Genomic DNA, 27,275 nt, shown 5'->3' on the forward strand with positions numbered 1-27,275 from the left:
TGTGACCACTTTATTAAAGTTCTCTATGTATCAAACTATTTTATGTTTAATGATTTCATATAACAATGTTAAATAAATGTCAACAAAAATGTAATCATTTCTTTCATGAGTTGTTTGTCACTCTCTCTCTTAGTTAGCAGATGATCCATGTTGGGCTTTCACTCAGAATAAATAGACAACTAGGAATACACACACAAATTGTGTTATTTATAATGTATATCTTAATACATGTGTGTGTATACATATATATATATATATATATGTATAGCTTATACATGTTAAATGCATATATATATACATACACATATTACATTTTTATTTAATTTCCTATGAAGTGGTTTGGAGGTGCTTCTGATTGGACAAAGCCCTGGGCCCCGTTTCCCGATGACGATGGATCTTCGCTCGTAAGATCATTCTCCCGATGGATCTTTCGAACCATCGATAATTTCTTTGTTGCGTTTCCCGAAACTCCCCTTAACGTGAACGCGCATTCGCTGCACTCACAACGTCATAGGATTGTAACTGTCTACTGACACAAAATTGTGTTAAAAAGGGTTAAAATATCTCTCCATCAAGGACAACAGCAGAGTAGCCTACGAAAAAAATAGACTGCAATTATATGAATGCTTAAGACATTAAAACACAATTGATTAGGCTTAAGCCGACATATATCAGTCCTAATGCTGAATGCACTGTGCGTTTCACGGCATTTTCTCCCCTGAAATAATTCCATATGACAAAAATTAAAAATAGGCAATGACGTTTGATATAGGCCTACCCTTAACAAATTAGCTGTTTAACATTACCGAGTGTCTGATTGATTGTTAATCATGTGTTGATAGTGTAGTGTTGTAGGCATGACGCATCAAATTAACAATCGTTGACAGGTTTGATTAATTAGTCTCTGAACATAGGCCGATATAGTGCAAGGGACAATGCAGTACATCAGTGCAAATAATGGCTGGGAGACAGCGTGTGCTAGCGCTCCGTGCGCAAGAGGGAGGGAGAGAGGGAGAGGGGTAGAGAGAGGGGGAGAGGGGGAGAGAGGGAGGAGGCGTCCCCGGAGTCGCCTTGTTGCGATCAATGGCCGAATCCGGGACAACTTTGACCCCCTCGAGGTCTACACTGACGCGGCAGTCATACAGCGCTACAGGCTGCCCAGGGAGGCCATCAGACAGCTGCTTGGGGCGATCAGGCAAGACCTCAGACGTGCTACAAGGAGGAGCTTTGCGCTCACATCGCAAGTGAGGCTCTTGGCCGCCCTCCGATTCCACGCCACAGGGAGCTTCCTGCAGGTGGTAGGAGATGGCCACGGCCTGTGAAAGGCGTCAGTGTGCAGATCAGTCCAGGCAGTGACATACAGCCTCCTTCGTCTCGTACCGCGACACGTCCGTTTCCAAAGCAGAGACGAGATGGGTGCGACCCAAGAGAACTTTTTTCGGTCGTTCCGCATCCCACAAGTGGCCGGAGTCGTGGATGGAACTTTGATTCCAATTCTCACGCCCCACGTTGATGGCCACGTCTACATCTGTCGGAAGGGATATGCCGCTGTCAACTACCAGGTGGTGTGCGACCATCAGGGCATCATCCTGGATGTCGTAGCGAGATGGCCTGGAATCACTCACGACTCCTTCGTGTTCCGCGAGTCCTCCATCGGACGGCTGGCTGCAGCCTCCAGGGGAGAGTGGCGGCTCCTCGGAGACAGTGGCTATCCGCTTAGGCCTCACCTGTTCACCCCAGTTGCGAACCCGGGAGACGTCCACGAGGAACAGTACAACGAAGCCCACCGTCTGGCCCGGTGCATTGTCGAGCGCACGATCGGCAGGTGGAAGTTGCGCTTCCGATGCCTCCACAAGTCCGGCGGAGGGCTCCAGTTTGCGTCAGCCAAGTCGTGCGCTGTGATCTGCGTGACAGCAATGTTGCACAACATTGCAGCTGGGGTGGCGTTGGGTGAACCGGACGAGGACGAGGAAGATCCGTTTCGGGACGGCCTCCCGGATTACGCTGCTGGTTTGGAATCACGCCGAAGAGTGATCGCGGCTTTTTTTTAACCCCCCCCCCTCCCCATGTCACTAAACATCCCCGTCAACGTGACCAATCCCCACCATATACCAGCCTTTTGCCTTTCATTTTTTTTTCATTTCTTTCATTATTTTGTATATTTTTTTTAGGTTTTATGAGTAGCCTATGTCACAGTCTGCACAAATCCCCCACTTTCTCGCACACATTTTGAGTGCCCTGCCTGCGCAAACATTTTCTGGACTGTCCCGTTTTATTTTGGCCATTTTAACATCTTTATTAATAAATAAATTAATAATCTTTATTAATCACCAAACTAAGAACATAAAGGCGCAATGCGTTTTAAGAAAACGCATCCAATACACGGAATGTCCGATGGTGACGCCACTGAGGCTATAGTAGGCTAACGATGCTCTTAGCGTCCTACGAGTACCAACGAGTACCCCTGGAGTACTCGTTAGTTACGAGCGTTTTCACGACGTTCGTTACCAACGATGCTTTCGGGAAACGCGGTGAAAACTCTACGATGCCCTTTCGACGCACTTCACGATCCACTTAGGCTAACGACGCTTTCGGGAAACGAGGCCCTGGTACACGTGTGAATGTTTTTTGTACATTTTGTTTGACATGGCATTCGTTATTTGGATAATAACATACCATCTCCCATATGCCCGTCTCTTCTGTTCTTGCTCATTCTCCCTCTAACCCTCCCATCTCCCTAATTGATATGATGGCAGTCGTGCATGCTATAGCATTGTTCCTAGCATCACTTTACTTCATGCGGTGTGTTTGCAGCTGTGTGTTCATACACAGCTCTACCGCCCCTCACTGTGTGTGTCAGTGTAGGAACTGACGTTTTGTGTTGCTCTCAGAAAGTGACTCTGGCTCACTTCTCCCCGGCTCGTCTATTACTCAGAGCGGCTCCTCCTGACATTTATTTAGGTGTTGAGTATTTGCATTAAAAATGTAAACTACATTGTTATATGTATGTATAGATAGATTTTTGCTATATATGTGTACAGATTATATGGTTGGCTGTCTCTATCTCTCTCCCTCGACTTATAAAATGCATCAACAGACAAATTCTGTGTCAGTATACCCAAAGGATTGTTTGGATTGTGCGTGTGTGAGGGAATGTGTGCATGTGAAAGTGTGCATGTGAAAGTGTAGGCTGCAATGATGCTCACTGGGTTATGACTGAAAGCTGTGTGTGTGTGTGTGTGTGTGTGTGTGTGTGTGTGTGTGTGTGTGTGTGTGTGTGTGTGTGTGTGTGTGTGTGTGTGTGTGTGTGTGTGTGTGTGTGTGTGTGTGTGTGTGTTCTCTCTAGTATACATCTCTCTTAGTTAGTCTTCTGTCTCCGTCGCCACGGATACCACTGTATGGTATCCGCCACTCACACAGCCACATACTCTGTGTGTGTGTGTGAGCCATGCTGCGTGTGCTCCTACTCGCTGCAGAGCGGCTTCTGACAGCGGACGATGACATCAGCGATGCCTCTACTGCAGCGCCACCTACGTCGGTAAGGGAGGGCTTACACTGTTGATAAAGTGGGGTTCACTTTGGCTCTCTCTCTCTCTCTCTCTCTCTCTCTCTCTCTCTCTCTCTCTCTCTCTCTCTCTCTCTCTCTCTCTCTCTCTCTCTCTCTCTCTCTCTCTCTCTCTCTCTCTCTCTCTCTCTCTCTCTCTCTCTCTCTCTCTCTCTCTCTCTCTCTCTCTCTCTCTCTCTGTGTGTGTGTGAAGACTGTTGTATTCCATCACGCACCAGGGTGAGTTATAACAACGACAAACCCTGGTTCAGAGCCAAACTCAGGAACCTACGGCTGCAGAAGGAGGAGGCGTTTAGGAGTGGGGACAGAGAAAGGTTTATAGAGTTAAAGTACGCGTTTAGCAAGGCGGTGCGTGAAGCTAAACGTCAGTACTCTGAGAAGCTCCAACATCAGTTCTCAGCCAAAGACTCTAGATCTGTTTGGAAGGGGCTCAAGCAGATCACCAACTACAAACCAACCCCCCCTTGCTACATCAACAACCTGCGCCTTGCAAATGAGCTCAATGTGTTCTACTGTCGCTTTGATAGGCAAAGGGACAGGCCTGACACCATCCCCCACGACACCTTCTCCCAGCCTCATCCCACTGACTCCCCCACCACCAGCTCTACAGGACCTCCACACCTTCAATCCTCTGTGTCCCCCACCTCCCCCACCACAGTGACGTCTCTCTGCCTGCAGGAGTGGGACGTCCACAGGCTCTTTAAGAGTCAGAACCCCCGCAAAGCAGCCGGCCCAGACTCTGTCTCTCCATCCACCCTGAAGCACTGCGACGACCAGCTGTCTCCAGTGTTCACGGACATCTTCAACTCCTCGCTGGAGACCTGTCACGTGCCAGCCTGCTTCAAAGCCTCCACCATCATCCCCGTCCCCAAAAAACCAAGGACCACAGGACTCAATGATTACAGACCCGTCGCCCTGACCTCTGTGGTCATGAAGTCATTTGAGCGCCTTGTGCTGCCCCACCTGAAAGCCATAACCGTCCCACTCCTGGACCCCCTGCAGTTCGCCTACAGAGCCAACAGGTCTGTAGACGATGCCGTAAACATGGCTCTGCACTACACCCTCCAGCATCTGGACTCCCCAGGAACATATGCCAGAATCCTGTTTGTGGACTTCAGCTCTGCATTTAATACGATCCTCCCAGCTCTGCTTCAGGTCAGGCTCTCCCAGCTCCACGTGCCCGATTCCACCTGCAGGTGGATCACGGACTTCCTGTCTGACAGGAAGCAGCGTGTGAAGCTGGGGAAACATTTATCTGAATCCCAGACCATCAGCACCGGATCCCTCCAAGGCTGTGTTCTTTCCCCTCTGCTCTTCTCCCTGTACACCTGGGGCCGGTTGCACCAACTGGGCGTAACTAAGACTGGTCGTAACTGCTAAGTAGGTCTTAGTTACGACCTGGCGTTAGAATGGAACTAACGCCGGTTGCACCAACGGGACTTACGCCTGGTCTTAACTACGCCCGGTCTTAGCCATGCGCGGCCATGTGAATGTTCCATGGTATGCGCATATCACCGCGTTGCTAGGATACCTCGTGACAACAGCTGTTTACTATTTTATTTGACATGCTGTTGGACACCGAAATAAATAATTCATTCGTTCACTCATTGTCATTCATCAATTGTGTTAATGCCTAACAATAAAACACTGCAAACGAATATATAATTAAAATATGTATTTGTAATGTCTGGTTTACGACGAGCAGGCATTTAGACGGGAATGTTTCTGTAGGAGAGATTTGTTTAATGTGTCGGCCTGTATAAAATATATAAAAATAGTTAAAACAACATTCACAACTGATTATAAGTTGAGAACGGACTAATCGGCCAGCGATATCTTCCCGACAGGCAGTCGATCTGTGAACACTGATCATATCGCCGGCTGTGCTTTGAAATGCAGTTTAGCGAAGCGTTGCAAGGATGGTGGTAAAGCTGCATTGGATTGGATGTAATTGCTATAGAAACAGCCTGGAATTTCAACTCTACGCCTGCCCCTGACCAGGCGTAGGATTTACGCCTGGTCTTAGTGAAAAGAACGCTAAGCCCAGTTGGTGCAACCGGCGTAACGGTTAGGTTGGACTTAGAACGCCAAGTTACGACCAGGCGTAGTTACGACCAGGCTTACGCCCAGTTGGTGCAACCGGCCCCAGGGGTTTTCAAAGTGTGAGAGAGTGAGCCCCCCCTCAGAGAAAGAAATTCAGCTGAGCCCCCCCCCCCCCCAATTTTTTTTTATAAATACCTGTGTTTTGAAAGCTATTTTAATTATACTACACATTTCAAACATCTCCGATCATAATTTTAAAACATTTGGAACATATTTTTGAAACATTTGAAACAAATTTTTTAACATATCTTTTAAACATATTTCTGAAACATTACTTATCTTTTTGCGTTTTTAAACAACACAATTTAACAACTTTATCTGAGCATGTTTTAGCTTAACCTTTTTTAAATACATTTGAACATCTTAATCTGTGTAAACCAGTGTTAATTTTGTCAGCTATTTTAGATTTAGTCTTAGTCTTAGTCTTTTGACGAAAATGCTTAGTATATTTAGTCACATTTTAGTCATTGTTTTCCTTTGTAGTTTTAGTCTAGTTTTAGTCGACGAAAATTCCTTACATTTTAGTCAACTTTTAGTCATTACTTTTAGTCAAAATGTTTTCTCTTTTTAAACTAGGCTATATGGACACCTGCTAAGTTGTTCCACTCAAATAGAGTACTAAAGTGAAAACGTTACGTTGTCCTGGCAACCGGATTTTCAGTTCTAAACAACCGAACGAGAGATGGTGTTCTCCATTGCTTCCATATGTTGTTTCTTTCAAAATTAAAATAAATCAATTTCAAGAGGTGAAAATCACTACCAATCGAAAAATATCGAGGCGTTCATGTATTCCCCTGGGGTATTAAAAGGAAAAGTTTGTCAACGTTAGTTTAGTTTAGTTTTTTTTTTAATACGAAGACAATCTATTCTCAATATTACTTACATCATTGGTAAAGCAAACTCACAAATCAATTCGCAAAAAGATTGTTCCTTTTCTATAAAAGGTTTGTGTGCCATAGGATTTCCCCTTGTTAATTTGGTTTGTGTAGAACCGAAAATCTGTTGCTCTCGAAACGTGACGTCACACTTTACTACTCTTGTCTGTTCAGCCTTCAAAACGATAGCTGGTAAATTGTGAACAATGCATTAAACTGTAATCAGAAAACGCGGTTATATGCTATAAACCCGATAGTATCTTGGGAATAAAGGCTGGGACGAATTTCAAAGTCCACCTTATGTTGAAGTCAGAGTATAGACCGTGGCGATTCCCATTGAAACGAATGGCGCGGTGATTTTCTTCAAAACAAGAGCCGGTAAATTGTGAAAAATGAATTAAACTGTAATCAGACAACGCGGTTATATGCTATAGACCCTAGTATATGTGGAATAAAAGCTGGGAAGAATTTCGAATCATGTACAATGCATAACGTTAGCTCATAGCTGAGTGGACCATACCTCCCGTTGCCAAGTCGTAGCTAAGGTCCGTCCTATTTACTGGAGGAGTGAACAGTTGCTTAAGAACCTTACGGGAGTGCACTGATTGGAAAATATCGTGCATTTTGAATGTCCAAATAGCACACCAATAACATTTTCGTCCTGTCTCGTCTCGTCAACGAAAACAAAATGACATTTCGTCATCGTTTTTATTATCACAGATCTATTTTTAGCTCGTCAACGTCTCGTCTTAGTCACGAAAAAAGGTCGTTGACGAACATTTTTCGTCATATTTTTCGTTAACGAAATTAACACTGGTGTAAACTGCCAGTTTACAGATTCATTCAGGGTCCCCGACTCTGAATTTTCTGAGTCGAATCAGATCTGCCTTTTCAGTCCAGAGATTCGACTATTCGGCGGGGTTTGTTTACCGGCGTTGCTATGGTGACTTAAATTATTATAAGCAACTGAAAACGACGCCGGTTTGAAACTAAAACTGTGATTCTGAAAAAAGTATAAATGCAATCAAAATTCCGTTTAGATAGTATTGAAGATACAAGTGTGTAGATTTCTTTAATGGTTTGAATGATGGTAAACGGTTGAAAAAGGAATGAGTTACGATGTCTAGAAGTAGGTGTATCAGAATGGGCTGACGTCTTCAATGAAAACATCTGAAAACGAAGCGGTATGAAACTAAAACTGTGATTCTGAAGACATTTTAAATGATATCGAAATTCTGTTTAGATATTATTGAAGATACAAGTGTGTAGATTTGTTAAATGGTTTGCACGAAGATAAACGGTTGAAAATTGATTTAGTTATGTTACTTCTACAGTTGAAGTACGTCTGATGATTTGAATCATCGTCTTTCAGGGGTTTTTTTTGTTGGTTTTTTTCTCACGTCGCGCCCCCCCTGAAGAACTCTGGCGCCCCCCAGGGGGGGCGCGCCCCACAGTTTGAAAACCACTGCTGTACACAAACAGCTGCACCTCCAGTCACCAGTCTGTCAAGCTCCTGAAGTTCGCGGACGACACCACGCTCATTGGGCTCATCTCTGGCGGGGATGAGTCCGCCTACAGGTGGGAGATTGACCATCTGGTGACCTGGTGCAGCCAGAACAACCTGGAGCTTAACCCTTTAAAAACAGTGGAGATTATTGTGGATTACAGGAAGAACCCAGCCCCATCCACCCCCATCATCCTGTGTGGCTCCCCAGTCGACTCTGTGGAGTCCTGCCACTTCCTGGGCACCATCATCACCCAGGACCTAAAATGGGAGCTCAACATCAGGTCCCACACCAAAAAAGGCCAGCAGAGGATGTTCTTCCTGCGCCAGCTGAAGAAATTCAACCTGCCAAAGACTATGATGGTGCACTTCTACACTGCAATCATTGAGTCCATCCTCACCTCATCCATCACTGTCTGGTACACTCAGTTGGGTTCCTTAACAAGTCCCAGGACCACCACCCCCACTGACTGACACTGACTCTGGCACTCATACCCATCACCAATTTGTAAATTCTTATGTTCTTGTATCTTAAATTCCAAACTTTGCACACGACATCTTCAGACGCACACGCAAAGAATGCATGAAACACTTTTTTGATCCGACCTTCGACGACGAAACGGTAGCGTTTTGAATATTGGTTTATTAGCTAAATTAGACGTGGAATATCAAAAATCCAAAGAAATCCAAAATTAGACAAATTTTACATACATGTTGGTGCTAACCTTAATGTCGTTCGGTAAAAATTTCGGAAAATTTCGCCATTAGGGGGCGCAATAAACGAGGAAATTGTATATCTTCTACAAAATTTCGCTGCGAAAACGCTACACTGACTTTTCGCTACTCCTACCACAGTCAAATCCTTTGTATCCACAGGTTCAGGGTAGCGTTTTGAACACATGCTTCGCTTTGTGCCGGCGAAACGCACACTTCTTGGACCCCTGCATAACTGCTTGCAGTTCTAGTTGTTATTGTCTTAATGTATGCACCTTAATCACCAAGCCAAATTCCTGGTTGGTGTAAAACCCTTCTTGGCAATTAAATCCTTTCTCATTCTGATTCTGATTCTGATTAAAATAAAATAAATAAATGAAGTTATTATGCTCCTTGACCTTTTGACCTCAAGTTGTCAAACCAACTGTATAACACAGATAATAATAACCCCCATGTGCCACAAGGCTTATTTTTCAATATTATATTTTCGGCATTTTTTCAAAATTAAAATTAATAAATAAACTTATTATGATCCTTGACCTTTTGACCTCAAGTTGTCGAACCAACTCTATAACACTTTAATTGCGTCCCCTGAATTGAGACACAGGCTGTGTCTCAATTCAGGGGATGCATCCTTCGAAGGGTAGGGTAGAATTGTTATTGTACTTGAAGGGTGTATTCGAAGTGCGACGCATCAAGGGCTGTCCCATTTCGAAGGCTCCTTCAAATGCGGCCGACAAATGCAGCCTTCTTTTTCCCGGATTTGAAGGATACCAGGATGTATCCTTCACGGCCAAACGTATTTGCGCGTTCGATTTTTTCAGAAATGGCGGCAGAGAGAGCGGAAGCGGCAGGTGCAGCAAATTGCATATTCAATGACAAAACTATTAAACATTTTTTTATATTAAAATAAAGTTGGGACTATTTTGAATTTGTAACTTTATTGTCAAAGTTCAATTTCATTAACACGAGCCATATAAGGTTAAACTAATTAACGTTATATTTTATATAATTATTATATGACCGAATCAGAAAACTTCATTGATCCCCGGGGTGAAATTGTTTTGTTCTATGTGCTCCGTACAAATCGAAATTACAAGCATAGAAGATAAGATTAGAAAAATAGAAAATTATAAATAAAATACAATAAAATAAAAGTAAGAATAAAGTAAGAAGTGGACATCTAAGTGAAAGTGGACATCTGTGAATGGGTTACATAAAACGGCTCCATATTTCTGCTCCGCCGTCCGGTTTGAACCGCAGCTGTCAGGGTTGCTAGGTGACAGGAGCGGCGCGTCATCACACAAGGTAAAGGGTGTTAACGGCTTGTTACGCAAACTTGAAATGCTCCGTAGGGCAGACCGTCTCAATTAAAAACGTTTGTTCGGCTTTCGGTCCGGCCTTCACGGTCTACGAAGGCCACAGCTTCATAGACCGCGTCCTTCGAGGTTGCGTCCCCTGAATTGTGACACAGCCCCTCTGTTGCCAACGACTACCCTGCCCCCCTTCACCCCCTACAACCCCCCTGAGTGAGAGAAGAGAGACAATTAAATGTTTATTTTGTGACATGATTTCTCAATTCACTACCACTTTTTCCCTGCCATGTCTGTTTCCGAACGCATTCTCTGTCGTTGCGGGTTATGCATTCGAGGCGCAACGAACTCTGACGTAGTCCCGTGCACCTAGTAAAACTCTAGGACCCTACGGCGCTACCTAGGCTGTCCCAAGTGCCCGAAAAGAAATAACAATATACATATAAGGAAGGAGGAAGGGGCGGAGCCTAAGATAAATCACTCTCTCTCTCCCTCTGTTGCCAACGACTACACCCTGCCCCCCTTAACCCACTACAACCCCCCCTGGGTGAGAAAATAGACACAAATGTTATGATTTGCAGTACTATTAAATGTTTTTTTGGGACATGATTTCTCATTTCACTACCATTCCTTTTTCCCCACCATGTCTGTTTCCCTCCGTCTCTATCGGTGTGTCTCGGTCTCTAGGGATGGAGCATGTGGTTCCTAAGACTGGGTTCTACTGTAATCTGTGTTCTGTGTTCTAAGAAGACGAGACCACAGCCAGGACACTCCACTGCAGCAGCTTGGGTCACTACCACAACCTGAAGGTACCTTTACTTACTCACTCACTCACTAAACACCTCCTGTTCTTGGTGTTTTACAAGAAACTAAAAGAGGAACAATCAAGGAGCCAATCAGGAGACTCCGCTCCTGGTCACTCCTCTGGATGATGCTAGCCCCGCCTACCTGCTCACGTCAATCTTTTCAGCTGTTTCAGAGGTCTATACTTCCCAGGTCGTTATGAGACAGCGTTTAGATAGATAGATAGATAGATAGATAGATAGATACTTTAATAATCCCAGGGGGAAATTATATCTGGAGTCAAACTCCAGATATACATACACAAATATTACGAAATATATTACGAAAATAAATATAAAATATAATATTATATATATATATATATATACACACATACATATACATATATATATATATATACACATACATACATATACACATACATACATATACACATACATACATAAAAGACAGCGCTGTACAGTATTGTGCAAAAGGTGCAAGAATTATAGTCCTTGTTTGAGGTCAGAGATTACAGAGAGGGAGGGGGGGGGGGGGTGTCTGACATTCTAATGGAGGCGTTGTAAAGTTTAATGGCCACAGGCAGGAACGATTTCCTGTGGCGCTCTGTGGTGCATCTGGGTGAGAGGAATCTTCTGCTGACGGTGCTCCTCTGCTGGGCCCGTGTGTCGTAGAGAGGGTGTGAGACATTTCCAAGATGGACTGAAGCCTGGACAGCATCCTCCTGTCTGCCACGGTCGTCAGGGTGTCCAGTTTCTCCCCCACAACATCACCCGGCCCTCCTGATCAGTTTTTCAAGTCTGTTGGTGTCTGCAACCTTCATCCCACCGCCCCAGCATGTGACAGCGAAGAAGAGTGCACTGGCTACAACCGACTCATAAAACATCCTCAGCATCGGCCGGCAGATGTTAAAGGACCTCTTTGTAGACGGCCTCTGCGTTTCTAGTCCAGTCCAACTTGTTATTAAAGTCCACCCCCAGGTACTTATTCGTATTCCTCAACAGTATCCACTGGGACCCCCTGTATGGAAACAGGGGTCACAGCTGCTGTTTTCTCCTTTCTCACACCATCGGGGCCTGCAGCTTTGCCGGAGTGGAGTCTTGTCAGCTGTCTTCTCACCAGGTCGGGTGTGAAGGACACTGTAGAGGGGACAGTTGGGGTAGGGGTGAGGTCCTCAGGTTGTAGAGGACATGAGGCAGAGCAGGGAGGAGGGGTGGAGTAGGTAGGTGTGAATTGGAGGTGTCGAGGGGCGGACAAGAGGTCTGTAAGGAGAAGGAGTAGGGGGAGGTGGAGTGGCAGTAGGTGTTGGGCAGCCAGCAGAAGAGTCTTGTGGGGGAGGCGCGCGCATTATCAAACCTATTGAAAAATAGGTTCAGTTCATTGGCCCGGTCCAACCCCATGCCACCAGTCTTCTGGAACCCAGTGATGTTTCTCATACCACTCCACACATCCCTCGTGTTGTTTTGCTGGAGTTTATTCTCCAGCTTTCTCCTGTATCTGCCTTTTGCCTCCTTGGTTGCAAGGTTGAGTACCACCTGTACTCTCCTGCCCTCATCACGGTTGCCCTCTCTGAACGCCCTCTTCTTTTCATTCAGGATGGCCTTAATGTCCTTGGTGATCCACGGCTTATTGTTGGCATGACGGGTAACAGGGGGGAGGGACATTGCAGTCCACACAGAAGTTGGTATAGTCTGTGATGCACTCTGTGAGCCCCTCAATGTCCTCCCCGTGGGGCTCACAGAGTGTGTGGGAGAAATTAACCATTACCTTTGTATTAACTATGAGTATTATCAGGCCTATATACCAAGGCATAAACATTAATGGTGGAAAAGTAGAGAAACCACCTCTGGACCCAGAGCAATGGCCTAATAAGGCGCCAAAGACTTTGGGGCCCAGGCTACAGACATCCTCCCATTATTTACATTTACCACAGGAGATGAGCACACACGTAAGGGAATGTAAGGCTAACTTTACATACCATGTAAGGCCATTTTGAACATATACCAGGACGGTCATATAACATACATGACAGCTCAGTTTGGGTGGATAAGAGGGACTGGGATCGGGGCCCCAGTCAGTGTGTCTTTTGCAAACCACATGCTCGGCTCTGTTGTACCTATTTTGTGGGTGACAATAAAGTCTCTGTCATTACTTTTTCCGGACTCCCCGTTTTCTATTGCTCATAGCTAGTTGAAGTAAATCAGATAAGTCGTTAACAAAAATTGCAACTACAAGTGCAGGCCAGTCAGTCACCTCAAAGCAGCCTTGCAGTGCCTCATAAGCCTCCCCCGACCACCTCCTCACAGTCCTTGTGGTCGTAGGCTTCCTCTTCACCAGAGGTACATTGCAGGGTTTTGAGGTGCACCAGGTTATGATCTGACCTGCCCAGAGGGGGGAGAGAAGAGGAGATGTATGCATCCTTAATGTTAGCATACATCAGATCCAGGGTCCTCTCTTCGCTGGTAGGACAGCTCACATATTGCTTGAAGGTCGGCAGAACTCTGTCCAAGGTGACGTGGTTAAAGTCTCCCGACATGATGATGAGGGCACTGGGGTGTTGAGTCTGGAGTTAGGTTCAGTGGGATGACGACACTGGTCTTACTTTTGACTTGTGTCTGAACTGATTGGGGCTGCTTTCAATGATGTCCTTACTGTTTCCAGTTAGGTCATCACTTACTGGAAATGTGAGCTCTCATCTGGACTTGATATTTGGAATATATTCAGTTTATATCTCAATGTATCGTGTTTAATATGTTTGTCTTTATGTAACCAGTTTGAAACTTAACAGTTGATACATAACATTTGTTTGCACACACACACACACACACACACTCACTCACTCACTCACTCACTCACTCACTCACTCACTCACTCACTCACTCACTCACTCACTCACTCACAGGCACACGCGCACATATATATATATATACAAATATTATGGAAAAAAGTATAATGTGCTGAGGTTGGTCAGTGTGCTGGGAAAAACATTAGAAAACGTTAGAGACATCAAAACAGGAAATGTGAGCTTGGAGCTGAATGTGTTCACGTATAGTATCAGTTGAGTATCAGTTGGGGGTGGACATTTAGAACGCAAACCACTATTTTAGGAGATATTCTGGTGGATTTTAACCGAGATATAAAACACAGCAAAAGAAATCGAGGTGTCCGGAGCAAGTATTGACAAAAGACTTTAAAAAAAAGCAACAACGATAACACCCAAATGATTTGCCAAGCACTGCTGGTCAACGGATCTCGGCTTCTTCTTTATTCACACACAAAGCAGTTTTTTTGTTCGAGGTTTCCGCCCCCAATCAATCATGAGTTCGTCGAACCAAATTATTAACAAAATAATTTAGGACACCAGTCTGAAGTCAGCACGCGTTAACCCCGTATCTTCCTGCTCCTATGGGGGGTTTCTTCCAACATACGCTCTGACCCCAGTCAAGCCCTGGATCAGAATCCAGAGACGCTTTAAATGCTTTCTACCATTAGATATATAGTAATAATCATGGTTTACCATAGAATATAATCATTAATTTCTACCACAATATGTAAAACCGAGAATAAGAAAAACAATGGTATGTTTGGATGCGAGCCCTGATAACAATGACTGAAATGATGATTGAACAATGATGATTGAACAATGATGATTGAAAACGAGATTAAAATCGACACGTCGACTTTTAAGTCAACATGTCGACATTAAACTCGAAATGTCGAGAATAAAGTTGAAACATCATATCGACTTTAATATCGACGTGTCCATTTTCCGTTCCTCTGTCAGCACGCAGACGCTCCGGGCATCCTCCCAAGCGTGCAGCGGATGACACGAAGTAGTAGGCAATAACCCTGGGGTCATTGTTTGTGGTGTAGGCCTCCATCCAAACAATATAGCGACTAAAACCGTCAATGCAACCACTGATGGCAATGCCGCACTACTACAGCGGATGACTACTTCGTGTCATCCGCTGCACGCTTGGGAGGATGCCCGGAGCGTCTGCGTGCTGACAGAGGAACGGAAAATGGACCCGTCGAGATTAAAGTCGATATGATGTTTCAACTTTATTATCGACATTTCGAGTTTAAAGTCGACACGTCGAGATTAAAGTCGACATGACATTTCAACTTTATTCTCGACATTTCGAGTTTAATGTCGACATGTTGACTTTAAAGTCGAATCTCTATCGATTTTAAAAAAGAATTTATTTTCTTCAAGTGTGGCCCTAATACTCCGTCGTAGTCGTACACTCCCGATCATAAGATCCCTGTCTTTTTATTCTCACACACCAAGCTATTCCCCATATGATATGCCCCCACCTACAGAATGTATACTCTCCTTTTATGATAAGGGTCAGCCATGCATTCATATGAAATATAGTCAACTTCTGCAGCTAGTCTAAACTCTGGCGCCGCGTCTCTCCTATGGAGGGGAGAGGCGATTTAGCTGCTTTCCATTATCAATGTATCTATAGGCCTGATAATACTCTATAGTTTGCCATTGAAATGTATGGTTAATTTCTTCCATACATGATCTTTATCTTAAAAGGGTGTTTGTGTGAGTATTTGTGAGAGAAATTAAAATGATTCTTCTAATAAACTAATGTTATATATATTATTAAGTGTTTCTCTTGTCTGGTGCTGAAGCATGCCTATATAAATAATGAATGATTGTGGATGTGAAGTATTCTGCTTCTACTCAATAACTGCGAATACCACAATTCATAATTCATCTGGGAAAGAAACAGGTATTGTTTGAAGGCCGACTTGGCAACCCCGTAGACGTAGTCGGGGGATGAAGGCAGACCTGGCAACCCACGAGTTTTGGTCCATCGCTTGAAAGCGCACAACCAACATCGCCTTGTAAAGAGAGACGTCGGGAGTCGTGGATCCCAGCCGAACAAAGCAACGATATTAGACAAGTAAGATATGCCCGGTGTGTGATATTACATTTATCCTGTGTTGTAGGCTATATGTTGTTTAAAAGTGCAGCCAGCGACGCTATTCAACGGGCTGGCCTGCTGTTGTCTCTCACTTTGGAGTTTGAACTTCTGAACTTTCTTGAGCTTATCGCCATCCAGGTATATCATAAAAGCCTCCAATACTTTCTAAATTCGGGTTTGTGTTGGTAACCGATTGGTACTAAACCACAAACCACGCGGACACGCCGTTTAGTGCCTCTGGTTTTATCAGCTTACTAGTTTAGTTTGTTTACTGTTATCTTCCCTTTTTAAATGAGCCATCAACCATTTAATATCGTGTATCAGAAATAATGAAACCGCTGGATGTACGTTGCTTTTTTGCTATGTCGGATGCAGTGCCTCAACGATGAGAGAAGACTAGACGGGCGTATGAGGTTTGGGCTAGTCAAGTGTGATTCATGAACAGTCGCTCTAACGGAAAGAATCTTGTGCGCGATCCGTATCTGCGAACTTTGATAGCGTTCATTTCTTCTTGGATTTGCACATGCGCATCACTTCTATGATCTGGTACGTATTATCTGTATCTTTGAGTGGCACATTGATTTCATTCATGGTTTTGCTCATCAATTTATAGGGACCCTTTTTCTGTGGCGTTTTAATGTGTGCACTAAAGTGGATCCTCTCACATGTTCGTCTTGTGCCAAAATATACCTTATTATGGGGACTGATTTATGTTGGCTCTATCGTGTAGTTGTCTGCTGAAAAACTCCCTTAACATAGTAGGCTGAAAAATGATCCAAACTTTGCATCACTAGTTAGAGGTGGTTGACAATAGGACTTGTACATCAGAATGCATCATGGGATTTTTTTGTTGGCGATTGCAGTATGGGATAAATTAACTACCATCTAAAGGTAATACATAATTAGGGATATACCGATACCAGTACTCTTGGGCACGATACTGTGCTCATGTACTTGTACTCGCAAAACGTCCTTTTTGTTTTTTTTAAAGGTCCATTGACATGCCACCAGCTGCGAGTGTGATTTGCCTTACAAGTAGGGATGCACCGAAATAAATTCTTGGCCGAAACCGAAACCGAATATACTGAAACAGTTGGCTGAAAGCCGAAGCTGAATACCGAATGTTGCTTATGCTGTTTTTTTATTCATTTTGCTTTAATTTTTCACCATTGCATAAATCAAACAATTAAATGTCCTTTTTATAAACTATTTTGTCTTGCTTTTTAATAAAAAAAATCAATTACAAATTTGATACAAATATTTATTTAATACTGAACGTTTTCTAACATTCCAGCAGACCTTATAGCAAGAATTTAAGAAATTAAGCTTTTTTTAGGGGTCCAAGCCAACCCTATTGTTTTTTCTATTTTATTTTTTTATCAAAAATAAAAATGTTTGGTGTATTTTTTTCGGCCTTTTTACTCCTTCGGCCGAAACCGAAAATTATGTTTTGGGCCATTTTTGGCCAAGCATTTTCGGTGGCAAGCAGTTTTGAAAAAATGCATTTTATCACTGTTAGGGATTTTGTTCTTGTTCCCAATTTAGAGAGATTTGGTGAAAAAAGGGCACTGGCAGCTTGGTTTTTGTGGATGTTTGGACTTTGGGGCTCTGTCCGCGCAGCGGTTGACTGCAGCGTCCAAGAGTAAACCCCCTAAACCTCACTTATAGGGGAAAGGCGATTAGCTACTTTCCCCTATTAATGTATTTATACGATATATAGGCCTGATAATGTAGTAGAAACTATCAGGGTTCTAAAACTTCAACTTACTATAAACATGAGGAATCGGGGAGTCCGGACCAACAACTCTTATCCTTTCATACTGAGCTGTGTTGCATATGACCGCCCTCGGGACATGCTCAGAATTGCCTTACTGATAAGGACGGTCAGTCATGCATTCCTTTGAGCCTGTGGTCATCGCCTGCAGTCAATCTAGACAATGGGAGGACGTCAGTACGCCTTAGCCCCAGATTGCCTGGCTCTGTATGAAGCCCAGAGATGGTTCTTTCTTCTATCCACCATTAATGTATATGCCTGATAGATAGATATATATATATATGCCTGATAATACTTATTGTTAATATAAAAGTAATGGTTAATTTCTCCCATAATAATAATCATAGTTTGCCATAAAATGTAGGGGTTAATTTCTTTCATAGTAGGACTCTCCCCTAGTTAAGATTTTCATGTACAGGGTTAGCCCTAACCCTAGCCCTAACCCTATACATTTATACCAGGGATTAAAACTAACGACGTCCCGAGGACTTAAATAATTGTCATCGGGAGGATCAATATTCTATATCGGGTCGAAGAGAATTTTATGGGCACTGACTTCATTTTTCTGTTTAAGTTTTCAACACTTTCTGTGAACCAGAACGGGTTCGCAGTCGGTGGAAAGGACTTATGTGAAAAAGTAAATGGAAAAAGGACTGAGCTTCGTTCAATTGGCTGGCGCGCTTGTGTTTGTGTTGGTCAGTGAAACGATGAGACTGCTGCCAACAATGGTAAAGGCCTTTTTACATGTCTTATCTCACTTTTCCTTTGTAAAACCGAGGGGGTAAAATCCCCCGTTTGTCATGGCTCTCTTTGTTCATTCGAGAAGGCGGGGCTGAGCACAAAGTCTACACCTCGTTTGAATAATTTGCATACTCCCGAATGTTTTTATTTTTTTATGAATGAAGACACCCACATGCAAGAATGAGTTCACGTCTACAAATGCGATTAACTTTTTACAAGTGCAAAAACGCCAACATATTTTTTATTTCGCTGACCACTTGTTTTTTTATCCAGACAAAAGCCTTGTCAGGATAGTTCCTCTGCGTCTCCTATAGATCGCACCATCGCTCAACGTCTTTGTTTAATGCGACTGCATCACCTTCTCTTGCATGATCTTTGGAGACAGCGCAGGAACACCTCTACCCAAGCCACCCCCCACCCTGGAACCGCAGAGCTGTTGCATTTACATCAAAATGAAACCCAAAGCTGCTCATGGGGAGTCCCCCCCCCTCCCCATGGTGGATTTACGGTGGAATGTCACGTAGACCACAGTTCTGTGACTGAGGGTGTTGGTTGTCATCTTGAAGCTAAACAAATCTAGTCTGGAAATAAATATATTATTTTGTCAACATAATGTATTGTAGTATCAGTGAGTAACAACTCAAAATGTTAAGATAGTTTTTCGAGGCGTTTCCGGGACGGTGGTGAAAATTAGTTTTAACTGCTGATTTATACTTACCAGGGAGCAGCACATTTCCAATTAATGCAATTTATGTTTGATATGAGGAAACAACGTATGACGATGGATGGACAGAATAGAGCATTTAAAGTCTTGGAAGAGGCAAGTTAGTTATTTGCAAACCAACTCAGATGTTACTTGTTAGTGTGATAAAGTCTTTCTTTAAAATGTATCTTCTCTCACGACAACACCTCATATTGAGAGTGACGTAAATCCCAGATGAACGTACAAACGTATTTTTTAGCTGTTTATATAGTCTCTCTGTTGTGTATTTTCACCATAGTAATTATTGTGGAAATCAAGGCAGCTTGACAGGTTGTATCAGAAGAGCGAGTAGATGGTTTATTACAGGATGTAATACAGCAAGATACAGCCTTACTGTACGTTCACACCAAAAGCTGTAAAAGATGCAACATCCCCGAAATAGCTCAAAACGCAACACTTTCAAAAATATTTTCAGCTCATATCGCTCTTGCGCGTGCCGCGTACGTTTACTGGGACCCACGCCGGTGAGAGACATCTACTTTCCGAATGGCTGGCGGTCATTTACAGCCGAAACGCTACTAGCTCATTTGCATAGAGTTGAGCTGTTTTCAACTCTCATTTACAGCTTAACAAGCGTTTCATCGCTTCTATCGCTTTATCGCGCATATCTAATAGAAAGTGAATGGGCGTTTATCGCTTTAAAGCTTTTGCTGTGAATGTACAGTAAGGTTGAATAGTGCAGGTGGGTGAGGAGCATTCTCCATACGAGCTCCTTGGCTTTTTATCCCTCTTCTCACCGAACCAAAGGTTCAGGGTCAGTATTCTACCAAAGAAAGCATAAAGCACAAAAGGAAAAGATGCAGTGTCTCCCTTGATAAGGTATATGACCCTGGCTTTGCCTAATCCAGACGGCAAGGCACCGGCCATTTGGTTCGTCTTTGTAGGGACAAAAACAAATGGAGGTTTGTTGTAAATAACACATTGTATCAGTTAGAGAGGCACAAGCCTGTCCTTGCAAGCTCAAGCGTGTACAAATGGCAAGGTGATGCCCCTGTAACCGGTTTCTCAGGTCAGTCTTAAAAATAATAAATCAACAGCCGAGTGGATGTGGGTAGTACTTCTCGGTGGCCCTGGCATATGTGCGAGCAGTAGTTGCTCCAAGCGCATTTCTCAAATGAAAACGATACATTTCAGATAATTACACCGCAGGCAGTGACATCCGTAGGAATTCTGGGCCCCCTGACAGAATTCAGTTATGGAGCCCCCCACCCCCCAAAAATTCTAAAAATATTTTCTATAACATATATACATTTTAAATGTTATATATTCATTCACATTTTATAATCATTAAATATTGGGTAATACTGGGTCAAAATTGGGTAGTCATTATCATCTGAAGAAAATGAATAACAACATGATAAACCTACCTATCTACCTAGGCTACTTTGTACACTAGATGTCAGTATTTAGTGACACATTTACCTGGGTTGTAGTAACTATAGACAGAAATAAGCTAATAGACTGCTGCAAACTTCTCAGTAAAAAGGCTTCCGCATTCAACCCCTTAATGTTAACATTATATTCAGTCAAACATATAGACTGATCCACTGAAAACTGACATATTTTCAGGTGCACAAATCTAATAGACACAGTAATCAGCAATCAAAACAATAGCAATATTTTACAGATATTTCTAAACTATATGAATGTATGAACGTCATGAAAAAAGACATATAAAAACATCATAGCTTTTTCCCCGCCTGTTGCACTAATCATTTAGATGCCAAAATATACATATATTTTGGCATATAATCATATAATTCTTGATAAGATTCAGTTTATGAAATGCCCTTTCTCCACCAGCAACAGGAGTGCAAAAAATCCAACGGGCAATGCAGACCTCCAAAAATGCTCTGGAGTTGCATTTTATAAATTGCATTCAAGAGACCAAGGCATCTGCAAAGTGAGGGGACGTGGCATTAAATATTGAATTGAGATGTATGATTTCCCTCTCAAATTGAGGTGTGAGGTCCTTTCTGTATTTAGCTATCTGTGGCTGACTCAAAGAGGCAATATCACTGTCACTTAATCGGCCCACTTTAAGTATGACAGCAAATTCTTCAACATTATTTGCTATGGTCTGATAGCGAGAATCTAAGTCACTAATTATGTGGTCAATAGTGGTGAAAAACAGTGTTTCGTAACGTTGCACTGTGGTAGAAAATCTAACCGAATTCTATCACTTCAACTAACAAAGAGTGCACAAGGTATTGGGGAGTCCGGATCAAATATTGACAGACTTTATTGTTACCCGCAAGCAAGCAACAACGAAGCCGAGTGAGGTTTGCAAAGACACTCCAGAATGATTCTCGTCCTGCTCCTTATATACCCAATCCTTACATAATATGAGGTCAGATTTACATCAAATGTTGATTTACATAACATATTTTTCCAGGCCACAGCTTTACCCTTGAACACACATTAACCACAAATGTTGATTTACATAGTATATTTTTCAAGGTCACAGCTTTACCCTTGAACATACATTAACCACTATGCATATAGAACGATGGTGTACATGTGAGCTTTACCCTTGAAAAAGCACACAAGATAGGAACAGAGTGAACTTACTCCCTGGAGCCATGTCAAACCTATCTTATAGGGGAGAGGTGATCAGCTACCTTCCACCATTAAAGTAACAATATGATATATAGGCCTAATAATAGTCATAGTTTTACCATAAAATGTAGGGTTGATTTCTTCCATAGCACCTGCACTGTCTTTCTGTTGGGTTTCCTCCGAGGTCTCACCAGGGAGCCTCTTCCTCTCACGCCTGACCTCTTCCTCTCACGGCTAACCTCTCCTTTGAATTGAGGTGGAATATACATTTCCTGAGCAATTAATGATGCCTCAGAGAGGAAAGAATCCCATTTATTTCTAAAGGCCTGTATCTCACCTTTCAGTGCATTCACGTTGGCCGCCTTTACCTCAAGCGATATCTTGCCTGATTGTAGAATCACATTCCTGTTATCAATACACTGCAATAGTTTAACCCAAATGGTGAGAAGTACAATGGCCTCAAACGACTGAAAATAATTCTTGACACTGACACCATCAGCTCAAGCGTTATTCGCAAGGCTGCATGTGCTTAGAATGGAGGCAAGAGCCTCAATCACTCTGGGCAAGTGTTTTGCCACAGGTCTCACTGCATAAATTCGTGCACTCCAGCGGGTGTCGGGACAATTGATGAAGTGAGCATCCTGTGATCCTTTGAGGAGGCAGTTTAACGGTTGTTCAGTGTCGTTTAATGAGAACTTGCATATCTCTGTAATGCGTGCAGGCACATTTCAGTATCTTAATGACAGCAGAATGCGCGCAGGCACATTCCAGTACCTTAATGACAGCAGTATGCGTGCAGGCAAATTTCAGTACCGTATATGACATTCTGCGGTGGCTTTGATGTTTCGGCCATGGGGGATCCAAAGAGAAAAAATAAAGAGTCTATTGGGACAGAAACTGGTGCTTGCCACCTTCCCAGATTACAGATAAAAGATATGGAAGATTCCCATTCCCCTGCCATTCTGTGATCGGCAATGAACGGCAATTGGCAGATCACGGTTTTGGTGATCGGGCCAAAAAATGTTGATCGGAGCATCTCTAATAAATACATATAGACAAAACAATCCAATGATTTCAGACCCTTGGCCCGTCAACGGGGTGAGATTGCTCAGGAGGTAGACCGGAAATGTCGCTGGTTTGATACCTGGCTTCTCCAAGCTGAGTATCTACCGTGTTCCAATACCCGTACTGTCCGTACTTGCTAGCCAAAATTTGAGTACGCAGTACGTTCCAATTCAGATCCGACGAAAATAAGTATACCTCAAGGACCCGGATGCCGTACTCAAAACGGGCTAATCGTGAAGTGTGGATCGAAGGACACTCCCCGTACTCAACGGCAGACATCTTAGCTACGTAGCGGAAAAGGCGGAGCCAGGCTGAGCCAAAGTCGGCGCATTTTCCACATAGCCTGCATTAATAGTTATTTTGTAGTTTTTATAGCTTTTTATAGCTGCTAGGCGTAAAGAGTTCACCGTTCAAAGCGGGATGTTTATTGCGGGGGAGGAGCCACGGCGGCAGTCGTGATCGTCATTTCCGGTAAGTGCACCACAGAGTACTCGATTTGGAGGGTTAGGGATTTCCAGGGTTGGGGATTATTTACTATCCATGTTAAATAGAAGAAGGAATAATGCCTCAGATTGCAATTTTTTTAAAGTATTGACTATGCTTAAAGGAAGCAGGATTATTATTACTAATTTTTCACTTTATTTTGTTTACACATTTTAAGATTTTATTTAGAGTCACATTTGTCTTGTTTTCTTGATAGTTGTTGATCCGACCCGTGACTCAAAAACCTCGAAACGATCCGAACCTTGAGTTTTGTGATCCGTTGCACCCCTAGATAAAAGCGTCAAAATGTAAAAGTAAATCAACGTATGTGTAGCCGTTAGACAGCAGTTTCCCTATCCATCTACTTGTAGAGGTTACAGATTACGGGTCAAGAACTAGCATGTCAACCACACATGTCGTTTCAATGCAGCCTTAGTGAGCCCATGCGCCAGAATGTAACACAGATCTGACGTCCACACTTGAAAGCAAACTTTCGCTGGATCTGTATTAAGATTTCACTTTCCACCTTTTTGAAAGACGCAAATCTGCTGATTTCGTTTTCGTTAAAAAGCTATTGGATTTTCAATAGATATTTACGCTCTGAATTAGCAATGTGTCGCGGTGAACACAAAATGCGATCACTGTGAGAGGCATGTGTCTTGCGGTTTATGAGAATTACTGCGTCCTGGCACGATCAGATTATTACAGTCGCATTTTAAAACAATGCTAAACGGAAGCTGTCAAGAATGGCTATTTTCTTATGTAAGCGATTCTGCTTCAAAGACGTGTGGTTGAATCCTGGTCTGCAACACCTACTTTTACTGTGGATAAAAAGCTCTGAAAATTTGCCTTGAAAAGGAAATTATGTAATATTTTTTTCTTCATAGCATGCGTATGAAACTATTCTGAAAATAGCATAACTTGAAGGTTCCCCTTCAACTTGTTCATTGTTCCATCTGCTTCCCCAACCATTTCATATGCCTGTAATATCAATGTTCCAATGAAGTAGTTTGCTTGTGGTTACAAATCATTCTGTCTGTACCAAATAAAGAAGCAGTAGCTCCCGCCCCTCCTGCTAGCTCTTTGCTTTACTACCAGGATTTTCGTTGGTCGTGCCATTTATGTTTTCAATTCCTACCTGCAACAGGGAACTGTGACTGCGCTAACTAGGACGTGGCTAATTGGACTGTTCCTGATCGGTCCGGGGAAACCTGCTTGGATCCATTCACCAGAGGCCCCTGATGACGACGATAACTTGATCCTAAAATGTCAACATGTTATCCATCTGTATAACTGTTTTTTTTTTCTAACCATTTTCAGCTTTGGTTTGTTGGACCCTAGTCTGCTTCCTCCTGCCGCCGGGCCGCTCTTAGCTCTGACTGATATTAGCAGCTCTCTTGCTGCTGTCGGCAGCAGCGTTTCCTCGACGACTGTCTCCAACAACCCTGCTTTGTATCAGCACCAGCCCCTTCACCCCATCAACCAGCCTTCTGAAGGTCGCCAACATGTCCCGCGATCTGTATTACCCCCATTCCCCTGAGAGCCAGGACTCTCCACAGCGCTACCAACCTCCAAGTGCCCACGTAGGCCCTGGAAATGTTGGTGAGCCTTCTCACATGGTCCCTGGGTCTACCCATGCATCTTATGGTGTCTACGCCGGGACCTCTATGAATCCCAGCCACATGTACCCATCGATGCACCCTGGGTCTATGGGCTATATCCCTGGTCAGAGTAAGCCAACCACTGAATTGGAGAGTTCCATTGATGTCCACATCACAAGAGCCCGACAGGAGGCGGGCCTCCAATCGATAATAAAGATGCCAGCGCCAGACCAGAATACTCATACACCTGCTTGGCCTCTGGGATCTCTGGACTTGGCGCCCACTGGCTATAGATCATCACCGCCCATCTCCGATGGACAGTTTTCTAGATATTCGGAAACGATGCCAAGTGGTGCCCCAAATTGTCATTGGCCTTCGGGCCAGCAAACAAGCAATTATCACTCCACTTCATTCTCGCCCACTGCAACAAACATTCCCCCATCACATTACTCCCAATCTTCTGAGCGATATCCAGTCTCCCGTTATTCAAGTGGCGATGAATATGTTAGCAACAACAAGTCTTCTACTGCAGCAGCAGATTCTGCACCGTCCCCTCGATCGTCCCTGGCTTTTGAGCATCCTTCCACCACAAGAGAGGCTGATAACAACCAGACCAGATTCACCTGTAATTCAGCCATGGACATCCTCAAATGCTTCGACCTTCAGGTAGAAGACTTGGAGGTACTCTGTGCGTACTCGGAAGACCAGCTCTCTCCCGCCAACCTACCCTACCTGCTGCGAGACATCCGCAAGAAGAAGGAAAAAAACTCATCGGCTGCCTCTCTGTCAAGCACGGGCCACCAGGCTCAAGGCAGCCAGCGTGCCCCAGAAACCAGGGGCGCGTCTGGGGCCGACGTAAAGCGTGAGGCGCAAGCTCCTCCTACCTTTCAGAAGCAAAGTAAAGTGATCAGCAGCAGCTACATGAGCCAAATGTGGGACACTCAACCAAAGGATGCAGCACCAGCCAAATCCAGTGGTCCACTGTCCTCCAATGGCTCACAGAGATCAAACATCTCTTCTCCTGTTTACAGTCCATTACCAAGTGTTAAGGCTTCCCGGAGCCAAAGGCCAGCCGCCCAGTCCACCCAGACTGCCGTCGCTTCCCCACAGAAGGAACCTATTGCGTTGCAGCCAGCAGCACCTGTTGCTAAACCTACGGCCACCAATATTATACCTAAGAGGGATACCGGTGCCGATCGTATGGCGTCTTCAGGATGTCAAAGACCAGCTCCAGGCTCCAGAAGCACCAGTCACAGACCAGCTCCAGGCCCCAGAAGCACCAGTCACAAACCCGCTCCAGAACCTGGGAATACAAGTCAGAGACCAGCTCCAGCCACCAATCCAGGGCCACTTCCCACCACCAGGTCCATCCCTACGAACCAGGGACCCCCTCCAGCATCTGATGTATCCATCCAGAGACCTCCGCCAGTCAAGCCAGCCAACAAGAGAGTGCCGACGGCGGCCATGATCAGCGACTACATGGGCGTCAAACCTGAACTTTTCCCCCACACCTGTAGTCTCTGTAACAAACCTTGTTTTGGCATGAAGGTGAGTACATCAGTGGTGGTTTTCATCACGCCTTTTTGGAGCTAGTTTATAATACATTTCAGGTTGGATAGGCTTGGGAACCAATCATAACTTAGTAAGTTCTTACTTAGTGAGAATATTTCCATAAAAAATTCATTTGTTTGATTACTTTTGCGATACCAAAAAAATTGAAACTCCTTTGCCATTCTTTAAAGATGAACTGAAATAATCAACATCAATAAAGTGTTGGTTTCTGACCATTATTAAGAAAAGTGACACAAAAAAATATATAAAATAATAGGTCTAGGTCGTTGCTGCAGACAAGCGAGGCGGATTCATGAGTGTCACGTTTACTTTAGGTGGATGTTTATGGATATTGCACAGATACATCTTGCTATGAAACTACTTCTTCGAGTTTACCTCCTTCTGCATTAGCAATCGGCTAGTCGGCGAACAGGGTGAGCAGAAAGGGACATTTGTGGAACTTCTGTTTACAGACCCGCCGTGGTTTAATTAGCCGCTTGGAAACAGATCTGTGATATCGTCTGAGTAATAGTTTATACGCCTTATGGTTGGAGTGCTAGCCTTTGGAGATTGACATGACAGGGGCTGATTGACATCGGAGGGTTAGTCAGTTTTAAGGCTGCCAGCCATGTATTAAGACCTGTTTCCTATTCAAAGGTAGCCTGTGGAAATGTATGATTACCCCAGCTGCCTTGACCCTATATAATTCATTAATGCATCCAGGGGCAATGCAATAAGATGCTCGTCCTGTAGACCTGGTCGTTTGCTTTTCCGTAGCCATTTCAGTGAGCCTCGGAGCCTGAGTCAGTCATTACCTGCTATGGCTTCTAGAGCCAAAGAGTAGGAGTAGGTTACCATGCCAGTGACATAGCTGATTGTTGAAATCCAACATGGCGGCGCCCTGTATCACTTTCACCCCT

General features: G+C 43.8%; 1 protein-coding gene across 1 annotated transcript in view; it reads left to right on the plus strand.

Annotated features, from left to right (window-relative positions):
- The first annotated feature begins 15,731 nt into the window (after positions 1 to 15,731).
- The window catches only part of LOC130370484 (uncharacterized), a 45,542-nt gene continuing 33,998 nt past the window's right edge, over positions 15,732 to 27,275 (plus strand). Inside the window, exons 1-2 of the mRNA XM_056576232.1 lie at positions 15,732 to 15,797; positions 26,169 to 26,352. Of these exons, the coding sequence (XP_056432207.1) occupies positions 26,269 to 26,352 (84 nt within the window). The 5' untranslated portion in view covers positions 15,732 to 15,797; positions 26,169 to 26,268. The remainder of the gene's footprint in view (positions 15,798 to 26,168; positions 26,353 to 27,275) is intronic.

The sequence above is a fragment of the Gadus chalcogrammus genome, chromosome 17, assembly GCF_026213295.1.
Source record: "Gadus chalcogrammus isolate NIFS_2021 chromosome 17, NIFS_Gcha_1.0, whole genome shotgun sequence".
Taxonomy (NCBI): domain Eukaryota; kingdom Metazoa; phylum Chordata; class Actinopteri; order Gadiformes; family Gadidae; genus Gadus; species Gadus chalcogrammus.